This window comes from Thamnophis sirtalis, unplaced genomic scaffold (genome assembly GCF_051295495.1).
Source record: "Thamnophis sirtalis isolate CommonGarterSnake01/CBP01778 unplaced genomic scaffold, rThaSir2_p1.2 scaffold_2, whole genome shotgun sequence".
Taxonomy (NCBI): domain Eukaryota; kingdom Metazoa; phylum Chordata; class Lepidosauria; order Squamata; family Natricidae; genus Thamnophis; species Thamnophis sirtalis.
Genome location: NW_028261382.1, coordinates 76,102,426 through 76,117,945, shown reverse-complemented (window position 1 = coordinate 76,117,945; position 15,520 = coordinate 76,102,426). Strand labels below are relative to the sequence as shown.

General features: G+C 46.8%; 1 protein-coding gene across 1 annotated transcript in view; it reads right to left on the bottom strand.

The window, feature by feature from the left end:
* The window catches only part of BIN3 (bridging integrator 3), a 139,078-nt gene that overhangs the window by 88,500 nt on the left and 35,058 nt on the right, over nt 1-15,520 (bottom strand). The window contains exon 2 of the mRNA XM_087706126.1: nt 12,733-12,781. Within this exon, the coding sequence (XP_087562252.1) occupies nt 12,733-12,781 (49 nt within the window). The remainder of the gene's footprint in view (nt 1-12,732; nt 12,782-15,520) is intronic.

Here is a 15,520-nt window from a genome sequence, read left to right as displayed (position 1 = left end):
ATTATCTAAATAGTATGTTCCATGGAACAATTGAATACAGTTACTTTTATCTTTCCATAATCACATCTTTGCTAATAAACACGTTAGTTGTTGCACCTACTCATGGTTGGAAGGCTAGAGCAGGGGTGTCCAACCTTGGCAACTTTAAGACTTGTGGACTTCAACTCCCAGAATTCCCTAGCCACCAAAGTCCACAAGTCTTAACTTTGCCAAGGTTGGACACCCCTGCTCTAGCGATATGTATTCAATTTATGTTGCAGAAGGGCCACTGAAAGAGGTCTTGTTATTAGCTGCATTCCTCAGGACCCTCGGGTGGAAGACAATCAGCAATTTACAATTGCACCGACCAGCAGGAAAAAGGGAGAATGTGGCCCATTTTGCCCTATTTGGGACTCTAGACCAGGAGTCCTCAACCTTTTGGACCTCAGGGACCACTAAATTCATAATTTTAAATCCCGCAGACCACTAATATGATCTGCCTAATGACCAGCTGGCTAGTCGTGAATAGGTGATCATGTGACTAGGTGGGCGTGGCCAACTCAATGTCATTCATGTTGAGGGGCGCCTTGCCACCCTCTACTCGCCCCTCCCCTCCCCTCCCAGCCACTCCTCACCCGCCCGCCCAGGCTCCTTAGGGCCCCAACAGGAAGCAGTTGTTGGAGCTAAGAAGCCACCAAGAGAAAGAGTTGGCAAAACAGCCCAGTTCAAATTGGATCTGATCGAAAAGGAGGCTCAGCAGAAGCACCTCACTGAGGACTACCAGCATAGGCTTTCCAAGCAGAGGGAAGACCTGAGTGAGTGCAAGGCCAAGTACCAGCGCCTGGAGGCTCAGCAGGCTGAGAGGGTCAGCCAGTTCCAGACCATAATGCGATCCCACTGGAACGAGGCCCTCCAGCTCTTCGTAACCAGGGGCGCTTCCCTCCAACCTTCACCCAAAGCCCCATACCAGAAGGCTGAAGCAGACACCATGTTGGATTTTCTGCCCCCCTCTAACCCTAACAAAAAGACCCCAAAGAGGGAGACTCTCTGCAGCAACACAAGTGTTCACTGCACGTATCCATCCCAGGAGGTCGTAGTTTGAGGACCTCAGATTTAGTGCAATATAGGTAAAGGTAAAGGTTTCTCTTCCACATATATGCTAGTCGTTCCTGACTCTAGGGGGCGGTGCTCATCTCCATTTCAAAGCTGAAGAACCAGCGCTGTCCGAAGACATCTCCGTGGTCATGTGGGCGGCATGAATCAATGGTGAAGATGCATGGAGTGCTGTTACCTTCCCACCAAAGGTGGTCCCTATTTTTCTACTTGCATTTTTACGTGCTTTCAAACTGCTAGGTTGGCAGAAGCTGGGACAAGGAACGGCAGCTCACTCCGTTATGCGGTGCTAGGGATTCAAACCACCAAACTGCTGACCTTTCTGAACGACAAGCTCAGAGTCTTGGCCACTGAGCCACCGCGTCCCCCACTGCAATATAAAAAAATGCAACTACTTTTTCTGTGGACCACCAAAATTTTCTCGCAGACCACCAGTGCTTTATGGACCACCAGTTGGTGACCGCAGCTCTAGGGAGCCAGATGTGATTTTGTCTTTCAAACCAACTTTTGCACCAAGGGAATTCTCCAAGAAACATCTGGGCAGCCCAAACAAAACAAAAACCACAGTAGAAGAAGGAAGTTCCAGGAGGGCTAAAACTACGATGGCTTTAGAAGTGACACAAAGATGCTCAGTATTCAGGGACCACAAGCAAATCTGCAAACAGCCATCGCCTCTCACAAAGACAGGAGAGGGGCCTTTGGTTTCCATTCTGATCCAGTTAAAAGATAATGAATCTTTTTGCATACAAGTATACTACTAATTTTATACTACGTAATTTTCAGAGTATAAGACACACATTTTTCCCTCAGAAAAGAGGGTGAAAATCTGGGTGCGTCTTATACACTGAATGCAGCATTTTTGGCCTCCGAAAACCCCGCCCCCTTCATCAGAATGGCCATGCATAATCTTTAGGAGGCTTCCAGAGTGCTCTTGGGGGCTGGGGAGAGCAAAAATGAGTAAAAAACTTGCCTTTTCTTGCTCGTTTCTGCCCCCACCTCCCTAGAAGCACTCTACAAGACTCCTAAAGCCTATTCATGGCTTTTTTTTTTCTTTTCAAAAATACTGGCCGCTTTCACAAGGTCTGCAGAGTGCAAAAACTTTTTTTTTAATTTGCCTCTTCAAAATCATGGTGGGTCTTATATTCTGAAAAATACGCTTTATGTATAAGTACATATTATATGTATATGTTCGAGGGATGCAGTGGCTAAGAAACTGAGCTTGTCGGTCAGAAAGGTCGGCAGTTCGGCAGTTCGAATCCCTAGTGCTGCATAACAGAGTGAGCTCCCGTTACTTGTCCCAGCTTCTGCCAACCTAGCAGTTTGAAAGCACGTAAAAAATGCAAGTAGAAAAATAGGAACCACCTTTGGTGGGAAGGGAACAGCATTCTGTGCACCTTCGGCGTTGAGTCATGCCGGCCACATGACCATGGAGACACCGCTGGCTCTTCGGCTTTGAAACGGAGATCAGCACCGCCCCCCAGAGTTGGGAACGACTAGCACATATGTGCGAGGGAAACTTTTCCATTTTCACTACTTACAACTTGCAGTACAAGAGTCATTTAAAGCCCATTCAAAGTTACAACAACACTGAAAAAAGTGACTTATGAGCATTTTTCACAGTTACGACCGCTGCAGTGTCCCCATGGTCATGTGATAAAAATTTGGAAGTTTGGTAACTGGCATGTATTAATGACGGCTGCAGTGTCCCGTGGGAGAGGGTGTCACGTGATCCCCTTTTGTGACTTTCTGACCAGCAAAGTTGATGGGGAAGCCAGATCCACTTCCCAAAGGTTACTAACTTAACAACCCGTGGTTCACATCACAAATGTTGCAGGAAAGGTTGTAAAGTGGGGCAAACTCACCTTACAGCTGTCTCACTTAGCAACAGAGATTTTGGGCTCGATTTGTGGTCATAAGTCGAAGATTACCCGTAGAGATGATTCTGCCTGGAACTGAAGCCAGACAGTTTTGGAGAAGATTGCTGAGGTCAAATCAATTCATAACAGATATCCTTTGACTAGGAAATCTATGGAGAGTCTCAGCCATCCAGGTCACGGTTTTCCCAAAGGTGCTTTTTCTGGACTTTCTGGGGTTTTTTATTTGAAGACGTTTCGCTTCTCATCCAAGAAGCTTATACTCCTTACAGACAGTTGTACATTTGCAGCCCCTTTAGAGAGTCGTTGAAGCACTTGATTGTCCCAAAGGTGCCCCTTGGGACAACTGTGACCTAGATCAGTGTTTCTCAACCTTGGCAACTTGAAGATGACTGGACTTCAACTCCCAGAATTCCCCAGCCAGCGAATGCTGGCTGGGGAATTCTGGAAGTTGAAGTCCAGACATCTTCAAGTTGCCAAGGTTGAGAAACACTGACCTAGATGACTGAGAATCTCTACAGACCTTTAGCTACACACTTTGGGATGAAGACCCTTTGAATGGTGTGGGAGTAGGAATGGATTTCCAGAGAAAACAAAATTGCAGACTACAGGAACCAGGAGCATCACTCAGATGGCCCTGAGGATACAAATAAACCTCCAGGTGGCCTCAACAACTCTTTAAAAAGATGCAAATGTCCAGATGTCTGCAAGGGATATCAATCCTTCCATTCCCCACCATCCAGTCAGAGCTGAAGAAGCTTCTTGGAGGAGAAGCGAAATGTCTTCATAGGGGAAAAATAAGAAGAAAGTCCAGTTGCCTCCTGAAAAAGCACCTTTGGGACAACCAGGGCTTGGATGACTGAGAATCTCTAAAGACTTTTAGCTAGACAATTTGGGATGAACACCCTTTGAATGGTGTGGGGGTAGGATTCTCCACCATCCAGTCAGAGCTGAAGAGATTGAGATTTGTTTTATTTATATGCCGCCCTATTCCCTACAGGGACTCAGGGCGGCGAACAACTCAAGCGGGAGAGGGAACACACAAAGACAAGCATTTAAGATAGCCAACAACCACACCTGTCGAGAGGGGAAGGGAGCTCATCAACCCCAGGCCTGCTGACACAGCCAGGTTTTAACGGCTTTTCGGAAGGCCTGGAGAGAGGTGAGGGTCCGAATCTCTGCGGGGAGTTCGTTCCAAAGGGCCGGAGCTGCAACAGAGAAGGCCCTCCCCCGGGTCGTAGCCAGATGGCATTGGCTGGTAGACGGAACCCGGAGGAGGCCGACCCTGTGCGATCTAATGGGTCTTTGGGAGGTAATTGGCAGTAGGCGGTCTCTCAAGTACCCAGGTCCAATACCATGAAGGGCTTTATAAGTGATAACTAGCACCTTGAAGCGTATCCAGAGACTGATTGGAAGCCAGTGCAGCTCGCGGAGGATAGGTGTAACATGGGTGTATCGAGGTACACCCACAATCACTCGCGCGGCTGCATTCTGGACAAGTTGAAGTCTCCAAATGCTCTTCAAGGGCTGCCCCATGTAGAGCGCATTGCAGTAGTAGAAGCTTCTTGGATGGAAAACGAAACGTCTTCAAAAGAAAAACCAAGAAAGTCCAACTGACTCCTGCAAAAGCACTTTTGGGACTGATTAAGAACTAGGATTCAATACAATTGACACTACGACGTCTTTCGAAGGAGTGGAATTGAGGAGGCTCATTAAAGAGATAACTAATGTCTTTTTCAGCTGTATCCGATCATCTTCTAAAAGTGCTACTGAGCCATCCTTGGAATGAGATTTTTTTTTTTTTTGCCTGCCTGGGGAGGGGAAAAAAAACCCCTTTTAAGCCAACCCCCTCCTGCCTGCCTCTCCATAGTTGGAAGTTGGAGCTGACTCTGGAAATAGCCCGTTGTTAATTTCCACCCAGGCTCCCCTCTGTGTGTGTATGTTTGTGATCTAGGCTAGTTGCGAGTGGGAGAGCCTCTCAGTCAAACCACTTCCCTCTCACATCAACAGGGGATGCAGCCAATAAAGATGCCTCACCTTCCCACTTCCTGAAACATAATCTGAAGGGGAACATCTGGAAGACGGACAAAGAAATAAAAAGGTCACTCCGTTTTCCACTGCAGGCCATTTATATTCTGCAAATGGCAGGAAACCAGCAGTGGCCACAAGCCCGTTACAAAGAAGGGGGTCTAGTCCCGTCCCCCCCGCCGCACCAAAGAGGCATGGCCTTAAGGACAAAGTTGCCTTGGCCAGAGGGATCCTTAGCCTTCTAAATATGTGCACAATCTAACCTTTTCCAAATATTTAAGAAGTGGTCATCACTGTACTGTTTGCCAGTGAATGTTCTCACCTAGGCTTCCCAAAAACACAAAGCCGACTCCTCGTCCCGATAAAACCCTTTTTATTTAGTTTAAAGTGAATTCCTCTCCAGCAAAGTCGTGGCCAATAATCTTTCAAGAGATTTCACAACTACAGGCCTTTATCAGGCTTGGAGAGCTGCCAGGCCGATATCTTCCAAACGCCGCTCTGTATCAGCAATTACTTGGCAAGAAGTCAGGAACAGATCTTCACCCTAATGAATTGAACTAATTGCCTCCTGCAAACTCCCCTCCCCTTTCGCTCCTCTTTATTCTCTCTGGGAGGGGCATTCATCGCCCACCTGTGCCTTTACTCTGGAGTCAGCCCTTGTTCCTTAGCTGTTCCCTTCTCCTGGCAGCTCTGCGCATGCGCACATCGGGAAAAGGCTCCAGCTGTACTTCTGCCCCACTGATCTCCGACTCTGAAGGTAGCTGATAACGAATCTAACAAATTGTTTCCTGCAAAAGTCTACTCCACTCTCTCTCTTCTTTTAAGTTATATGGGAGGGGTCAATCACCTTCCACCTGTGACTTTACTCCCAAGTCTACCCTGATGTCTGAGTTCTTTTCTTCTGCCTGATTTTCACATGCACACATTGGGAACAGGCTCCAGCTTTTCCTCTGCCTCACTGCTGTCTAGCACCGAGGGCAGCTGAGAACTGCCAGACAGCCTCAGCCCACTCTCTGCCTCCAATGCAGGACCCTCATCAGAGCCTTCCCCAGACTCCAGGACTGGCCCATGTTCCTCCCCAACCTCCTCACTGTCTGAATCTGCTGCCAGATTCGCTGGCCGCTGGTGGGCCATAGCAGTGAATTTTAGAAGTTAATTGCATAATTCCCATTCTATTCGTTGTCCTCGACTAACGGCCACAACTGAGCCCAGCATTTCTGTTGCTAAATGAAACATTTGTGGTAAGTTTTGCCCCATTTTTATGACTTTGCCTGCCACAGTTGTTAAGTGAATCACTGCAGTTTCAAGTTGTTGTGGCCTGCCAGCAGGCTCAGACATTGCACAGGTTGGGGAGGAACATGGGCCAGTCCTGAAGGCTGGGGAAGGCTCAGACGAGGGCTCTGTGTCGGAGGCAGAGACGGGGCCGAGGGCATCTGGCAGTGATCAGGTGCCTACAGAGGTAGACAGCAATGAGGCAGAGGAACAGCTAGAGCCGGTTCCCAGTGTGCGCATGCGCATAGCTGCCAGAAGAAAAGAACAACTCAGAAATCAAGGTAGACTTGGGAGTAAAGTCACAGATGGAAGGTGATTGGCCCCTCCCATAGGAAATAAAAGAGGAGTGGGCTTTTGCAGGAAACAATTCATTCGTTTGTTCATTTCAGGAGTGTGAAGATCTGTCCGTGAATCTCAGAGACTCTGTACCAAGTCTTTCCTTGCACAGCACCTCATTTGGAAAATATTTACATGAAAGCTTTCCAAGATAGATAAGGTCTGTAGTCATAAATGACTTCCCCATTGACTCTGCTTGTCAGAAAGTCGCAAGAGGGGATCCCATGACTCTGGGACACTGCAACCGTCATAAATAGGAGTCAGTTGCCAAGCATCTGAATTTTGATTAGGTGACCATAGAGATGCTGCAATGGTTGTGTGAAAAATGGTCATAAATCACTTTTTTTCGGCGCTGTTAGAACTTCAAAACTGTCAATAAATGAACGGTTGTATATTGAGATTATCTGTATCTGCTTTAGTTTTTTATTTTTATTTTTATCCTACCTTTATTATTTCTATAAATAAACTCAAGGCTGGTAAGTATACCCTTACTGGGTGCATGAACACCCACTGCATCGTGAGCTGTATTGATTGCAGGTTCACTCCCAGGTGCAATTCAAGGTGTTTTTAGATAAGATTAGATTAGATTAACAGTGTTGGAAGGGACTTTGTAGGTCATCTAGTCCAACCCCCCACCTCAAGCAGGAGACCCTACACCAGTGATGGGAGGGAATGGAGATTTTGCAGTATTCTTCCCCTGGAGTGGGAAGGAAATGGAGATTTTGCAGTATCCTTTCCCTGGAGTGGGGTGGGAATGGAGTTTTTGCAGTATCCTTTTCTAGAAGTAGGGAGGAAATGGAGATTTTATAGTATCCTTCCCCTGCCACTCCCACCAAGCCATGCCCATCAAGTCACACCATGCCCACCTACCACAGAACCAGTAGTAAAACCAATTGAATTTTACCACTGGGGCGGCCCCGTGGGCCAGATCTAAGCATTGTGTGGGCCGAATGTGGCCCATGGGCCTTGAGTTTGACACCCCTATTCTAAGCTATTCTCATAAGGAAGACCCTTCTAAGCATTGAACTATGTACAATATTCCGGCTTCTCTTTTCTTTATGGCATGTGGGAGAAGGCAGTTGCAGATTGAAGCCTTTTCCATGCGCTTCTTCCCATTTTAAATAATGGACAAGTGGGATCCTGAAGAGGAGAACAAAGAGGTTTTTTAAAAGGATGGTACAGATACATAGCTCAGAACTGAAAGTGACATCAGGCAATCTTACTGTACAAAAATAAAACACTCTTCATAAATATGGCAGCAACTGGTGGTCAGGAATGTGCCTTTATATGGGAATAGGATGAGGAAAAGCGTCCTGTCAGTTCGCTGAAGCAACATGGTTTTCATAAAAGACTTTGTAGAAGACTGTGGAAACCAAGGAAGGACATGCAGAAGGAGCGGGCATAAGAGAAGATCCAAAATATAAAAGGGGACCACTCAAAGAAGCAATTCCGTTATAGACTGAATATTTAAAAGATGCCTGTCAGGCCTGTAGTCAAATTCATTTTAGGATCTTTGGCCTGCCATACTCTTTCTTTACTAGGCTGTTTCATTAGTGGGGAATTGGGAGGGGGAATAGTGAGGAGTAGAATTGTAGAATGTGGTGTTGTCAAAATAAAACATTCCTTTCTAGAAGCCCAAGGTCATTCTTTGTCTCTGCACCTCTGTACCTAACTGGAACTAGATGGGTGGAAATGCCAGCGTGGCAGTGGAAGATTGGACCATGTGATGGACTTGTGGGTGTGGAAACAAGATCATGAACTTTCAACTGGGTGGGAACCCCAGGAAGCTTTCAGATTCGGGTTTCCCACAGATGTACCAACATGTCTCTCTTATTAAATTGGAACTTTGAGGAAAGTTTTGCCTTGGACTCTTGATTTAATTCTGGGTGATATTTGGAACACTGACAATGCCTGCTAAACATGGCAGTAGAATAAATCAAATGAGGAATATTGGACAAATGCTAGGTACAGCGGCTAGGAAACGGAACAAAGTATCTTGCACTTTTGATATCCTACCCAGGATGTCAGTGAACAATTTAGAGCAAGGGTCTCCAACCTTGGAGATCTGGGAGTTGGGATCTGGGAGTCCACAAGTCTTAAAGTTGCCACGGTTGAAGACCCCTGATTCAGAATAATCATCATTTTGTAACTAGAAACATTTCTGGAAAGAGATAAAAAAAAAGTCAAAATGATACCGCATATAAACAGAATTTATATAAGATGTTTTATAGATGGCATTTTCCATCAACGAAGTTGGCAAAGATGTTTAAAGACAAATCAGCTAAATGTTGGAAATGTCACCAGTTACCTGGATCATACTATCATATGCGGTGGACATGTGAGAAGCAAAGAAGCATTGACAGATATCAATATATCTTTATATATAAAGATATATTTATATATAAAGATAGCTTTATATATAAAGATATAAAGAAGAGGGAGTCAAACTATTCTCCAAGGCACCTGAGGGTAGAACAAGAAGCAATGGGTGGAAGCTAATCAAGGAGAGAAGCAACTTAGAACTGAGGAGAAATTTCCTGACAGTTAGAACAATTAATCAGTGGAACAGCTTGCCTCCGGAAGTTGTGAATGCTCCAACACGGAGGTCTTTAAGAAGATGTTGGATAGCCATTTGTCTGAAATTGCATAGGGTTTCCTGCCTAGGCAGCGGGTTGGACTAGAAGACCTTCAAGGTCCCTTCCAACTCTGCTATTCTATTAATAGGAACTGGCCGTTTTCGCAAGGTCTGCAAAGTGCAAAAACTTTTTTTAAAATTTGCCTCTTCAAAATCGTGGTGGGTCTTATACTCCCAAAAATATGCTTTATGTATAAGTACATATTATATGTATACGTAGGAGGGATGCAGTGGCTAAGACGCTGAGCTTGACGATCAGAAAGGCCAGCAGTTCAATGGTTCGAATCCCTAGTGCTGCGTAACAAAGTGAGCTCCTGTTACCTGTCCCAGCTTCTGCCAACCTAGCAGTTCGAAAGCACGTAAAAATGCAAGTAGAAAAAATAGGGACCACCTTTGGTGGGAAGGTAATAGCGTTCCATGCATCTTCGGCATTGAGTCATGCCAGCCAGATGACCACGGAGACATTCTCGGACATCGATGGCTCTTTGGTTTTGAAATGGAGGTGAGCAGTACCCCCTAGAGTCGGGAATAACTAGCACATATGTGTGAGGGGAACCTTTACCTTTATACCTATATGACCCTTTGCTGATTTGAAAGTGTTAAGGTTACTCTAAAACATTTAAATCAAGCCTGGATGCTCTCAAAACATCTTTGACTACAATTCCTACAATCTCTTGCTATCTGTTCTGCAGGCTAGAACTAAGGGGAACAAAGATACAAAAGTTTGTAGATAACACAGAATGGAAGGATTTATATTCCTTGCAGACAGCTGGTCATTTGCATCCTTTCAGAGAGCATTTGAGGCCACTTAGAGTTTATCTGTGTCCTCAGGGTCACCTGAGTGGTGCAAATGGTTCCTGCAGTTTTTCTCTCTGGAAATCCATTCCTACTCCCATACCACTTGAAGGGTGTTCATCCCAATTTGTATAGCTAAAAGTCTGTAGAGATTCTCAGTCATCCAGGTCATGGTTGTCCCAAAGGTGCTTTTTTTCAAGAGGCAACTGGACTTTTCTTTTGAAGATGTTTCACTTCTCATCCAAGAAGCTTCTTCAGCTCTGACAGGATAGCTGAAGGAAGACAACTCCTTCCATTCCCCACCATCCAGTCGGAGCTGTAGAACTTTCTTGGATGAAAAGCAAAACGTCTTCAAATTTAAAAAAACAAACAAGAAAGTCCAATTGCCTCCTGAAAAAGCACTTTTGGGAATAAGATACAAAACCTTAGAAGGCAACAATTGCTTTCTCCTGTTGTGAAACCCCAAGGCCAACATCTTGCCCAACACAAAGTGTCATTAGAGTGGAGCATCACAAAGCTTTCATGCTATTCTCACCTTGCCCAATTTCCAGAAGCCATGTAAGCCCAAACTTGCTCTCTGAGGCATCATGGTTCAGAATTAATTGGGTGCTCATAAGTAGAAAAAGTATCTCACTACAACAGTTATTATATCCACTTTCTACCGTGTTTTCCCCAAAATAAGACTGTGTCTTATATTAATTTTTGCTCCAAAAGATCCATTAGGGCTTATTTTCCAGTTGGATCTTATTTTCAGGGAAATACGGTACTAAGTATGTTCATCTGGCTGACAATCTTAACTGGGGCTTATTTTTGGGGGGTAGGGTTTATATTACAAGCATCCTGAAAAATTATGCTAGGGCAGTGATGGTAACCTTCTGGGTGCCGAGTGCCCAAAGCGTGCGCGCACACACACATGCCCTAATCTCCAAAATGCAATGTGTTCCCTCCACCCCCATGCATGAGCCCTGGGCCCTCCCCAAAACCCCATTTTGGCTTCCAGGTTGGTGCAGGAGGCTTTCCAGGCCAAAAACGTGGTGCGGGGGGGTCTCGCACGGCGCCCAACATCCCGTTTTGGCTTCCAGATTGGTGCAGGCAGCAGAAATGGAGTACAAAGGTAGGGCGTGCTGGGGGAGAAACCTGTGCAGATTGGGGAAGGCCCTGAGACCTGAAGACCAGCTGGCTAGCGGGAGGCGCACATGCATGCACGGTAAAGCTGGGCCGGGGCAATGGCTTGTGTGCCCACAAAGAGGGCTCTGTGTGTCACCTGTGGCACGCATGGCATAGGTCTGCCATCATGGTTCTAGCTTATGTTTCCGGCTGGGGCTTATTTTCGGGGAAACAGGGTAGCTAAATTCAGAAAACCTCAAGATTGCAGACAGATTGTGCCAGCTTAATTTTGGGTTGGACTAGGGCAGGGGTCAGCAAATTGCGGCTCTGGAGCCGCATGTGGCTCTTTCATCTCTCTGCTGTGGCTCCCTATTGCCAGTTGGCACCACAATTTTGAGAGGAGCTTCCAGTTTGGGAGAGGGGGAAGCAGGGTACGCCAAAAGGAGACACTATGGCAAGGGACGGGTTTTCTGGTCAGCTCCACAATTGATAGGGCTTTCGGTTAAGACAGGTAGAGGAAAAAGGACACCACACTAGGAGACTCTATGGTGGGGGAATCTGACTTCTGGTTGGCTCCAGAATTGAATGGGGGGGGGAGGCTTCCGGTTAGGACCTTTGTGGCTCTTTTGAGTATTTAAGATTGCTGAACCTTGGACTAGGGGAACCTTTTCAAAAGACCTGGGGGGGTGGGGGGTTTCCTGCAACTTCATGCTACTTCAGCCTCAGCCAGCATGACTAATGTAGCTGAGCAACATTTGGAAAGCTACAGCTTTCCCATGCCTCCTCTACAGACGGATTTCTTTGTTGCACAAACACCACACAAAGGTCCATGTTTGCAATCAGTTCGGTGTGTGTGTGTGTTTGTGTGTGTGAGTGAATACCCCATGCCCTGTGCCAGTTGCTTCAAGGTAAGACAATTAGGCTGCCTCCATAATATGAAACTGGGTGTACTGGGTGTATGTGTGTGTCTTAAAATGCCTTTTTAAAGCAACTGCTCCTCTGCAATCCAAATGAATTCACACCCGGGCACTAAGCATTTTCATGCTTCCTCTAATAAGCCTGCCTTCGGAAACAGTTATATTCAGTAAGACGAAGCAGGCCTCCATCTCCATCTGCTCCGAAGGAAAAAAAAGAAGAGGAACAAACAAGCCACACAGCTGAAAGAAGGAAGGAAGGAAGCCTGCTCAACCATCTCCTAGGAAAATCATGCCAGAGCGACACAGGCCCCTCCTCTACACACACACACACACACACACACACACACACACACACACACACACACACAGGCAGGGGAGGAGGAGTGGGGTGCTAAGAAAGGAGCAGGGACACAGATCCAGAAGATACCAAAATAAGCCACCCGGCGCTGAGACTCCCCCTCAGTCAAGAGAGCCATGGCCAAAGAGAAGCAATTTCAGCTCACTCATGGGGTTTTTTTTTTCCTCCCACCCACACGCCTATAAACATATTAAAAGCGGGCTGGTTAATGTGTGCTGGCTTGAGTCATCAGCCATATGATCAAAGGCAAGATTCTTTTTTTCAAAAAAAAAAAAAGGAGAGAAGGAGAGGGGGGATGAGAAAAACTGATTTACTCACTGTCTTGGGTACAATCTGTTTCTTAGGCTGCCCGATCTTGAACGGAATCCTGGATGGGGAAAAAAGAGAAGAGAAAGCGGCAGAGATTAAGATCCTAGTGCCAGTGATGGTTAACCTTTTTGGTGCCGAGTGCCCAAAGCGTGTGTGTGCACACAAATGCACGCGTTTGTGCCCCAATCCCCAAAATGTAATGGCAGTGCCCCCAGTGCATGCGCCCCAGTCCCACGCATCCACGCACGTTCCCCACGCATGCACTTTACCAGTGCATACGCCCTACCCCCACCCCCCAGCACCCCATTTTGGCTTCCAGGTTGTTGCGGGTGGCAGAAATGGAGTAGAAGGATAGGGCACACTGGGGAGGGGGCAACTTGATCGGGGAAGGCACAGGCAGCAGAAATGCAGGAGAAGAGTAGGGTGTGCTGGGAGCAGTGGTGGGTTGCAGGCGGTACGCCCCGGTATGGGCGTACTGGAGCCTGCCCAGAGCACCGGATACCGTTCCGGTATGGTGCTCCGGAGGGCCCACTCACCTGCCCCAGCTCCTTACCGGTCTTTTAAGTCTTTGGCACATCCATGCACTCGCAGGCGCTAAGACGCATGTGCTCACTGCGCGCATGTGCGTGCATGTTCATGTGGATGCCGCCAGGCACGTTCCAACCATACCGGTTGGAATGGGATCCAGAACCCACCACTGGCTGGGAGGGAACCTGCTGAAATCAGGGAAGGCCCCGCCTGCGCATGCACAGCAGAGACCCAAACACCAGCTGGTCAGCATTCGGCGCGCACATGCACAGTGGGGCTGGGCTGAGGCAACAGCTGGTGTGCCCACAGAGAGGGCTCTGTGTGCCTCCTGTGGCATGTGTGCAATAGGTTCGCCATCATGGTCCTAGGCAAATAAGCCAGCATGTCATGTTTAACATTATCTTTTCAAGGAGGGATATTGGGGATTAAAAAAGAAATAAAGTTGGGAGCCGAGCATCGCACAGGGGCTCCCATCTTTGCTTGGCGAACACAGATCCTCTCTCCCCATCCCTCCTCCCCAACCACCACTAAGCTTCCCCACTACCACCAATTGCTTCTTATACAGGCATGCGCACACCATCACCCTGTGATGCCCCAGCTGCTCGGCGAAGGTTGCGCAGGCACCGTACATGTGCACGTGTGCACAAGTGGCCTATTTCACTCAAAAAGTGGTAAGGAACGCAGGCAGGCGGGCGAGTGGTCCCAACAAGCCACCGTTCCGGTACGGTGGTCGCTGCTCCCAGCAGCCATTGGTACGCCCGTACCGCGCCATACCGCCCAGAACCCACCACTGATTCATACAATTTCTCCCATACCGCATAATATTCCGAGTCATCCTTTCCCTTTAACTCTAACGTGAATTTGTCCATTTCTGCACAATCAAATATTTTTTTTGGATTACTAATCCCGCTGGTGGAATACTATCTTTCTTCCAATATTGCACAAAAGCAATCCTTGCCGTTATTATATGTAACATCTAGTATTTCAACTTTCTATTATACTCCCCAGGAGACACATTTCCGGTTTGAATTCTATTCGACATATAGTTAAATCCTGCAACGTATAGTCAGCCAATATCTTTTCGTTTCGGAGCATGATCACCATGAGTGAAAGAAGGTGCGAATCTCATTTTCATTGCCACTAAGAAAGAAGCAAAACTTTGCCCCAAAAGTAAGCTTCGGCCCCTTTAATAGTGGAGTATTAAACTCCCTTCTCACAGTGTATATAGATTTATACTGCTTTCTTCAACAAGGTTTGTGTCAGTTAACAAAAGCATCACCAGGTCTGCAACAGAAGGTCGAGAGAACTAGCCACACTTTCAAAATTTTGCTTTGATGCTGACATTAAAAATGGATATGCTTTTCTCTCCCGTCTTGCAACCCACAAGTGGAATTAATGCTGCTTAAAATAAATAAAGAGCATTGTTTCACCTCGCTCCTTCCAAACGCAGGCTCCAGTCAAGAATACCAGTTCAATCACTCCCAATGGCCAGGACATAAATGTTTCATCGCACACTTCTTTTCTAGTACACATGTGTTCTTTCGCCTCTAGCAGAAGCCACTCAGCAAAGAACAAGACCAAGTTCAACATGACTTACCTATAGGGAAATATGTGCAAGAGTATATAGATATAGTCATGCCTCAAGGCAGCCTTAGAGGCAGAAGGAAACCAGATGGTCTTAAGAAGAAGGCTTCCTTCCTCTTGCTTGGTTTTGGAAAATGTGAAGGGTTAATCCACTATTCCTTTAGCTTACTTCCATCCTACTCCTGCAGCAGGGCTCCTTGGTATGTTCTGTGCTTGCTTTCTTGCAGATAGCCACAGGACATAGACTTATATACCGCTTTACAGTGCTTTACAGCCCTCTCTAAGAGGTTCACAGAGTCAGGATATTGTCCCCAGCAATCTGGGTCCTCATTTTACCCACTTCGGAAAGATGGAAGGCTGAGTCAACCTTGAGCCGGTCAGGATTGAACTGCTGGCAGTCGGCAGAGTTAGTCTGGAATATTGCATTCTAACCACAGGGAGGGAGGGAGGGAGGGAGGGAGGGAGGGGAGAAAGGAAGGAAAATAGCAATAGCACTTAGACTTATATACCGCTTCACAGTGCTTTACAGCCCTCTCTAAGCGGTTTAAAGAGTCAGCCTATGGCCCCCCAATGATCTGGGTCCTCATTTTACCGACCTCGGAAGGATGGAAGGTTGAGTCAATCTTGAGCCAGTCAGAATCGAACTGCTGGCAGTCGGCAGAGTTAGCCTGCAATACCGCATTCT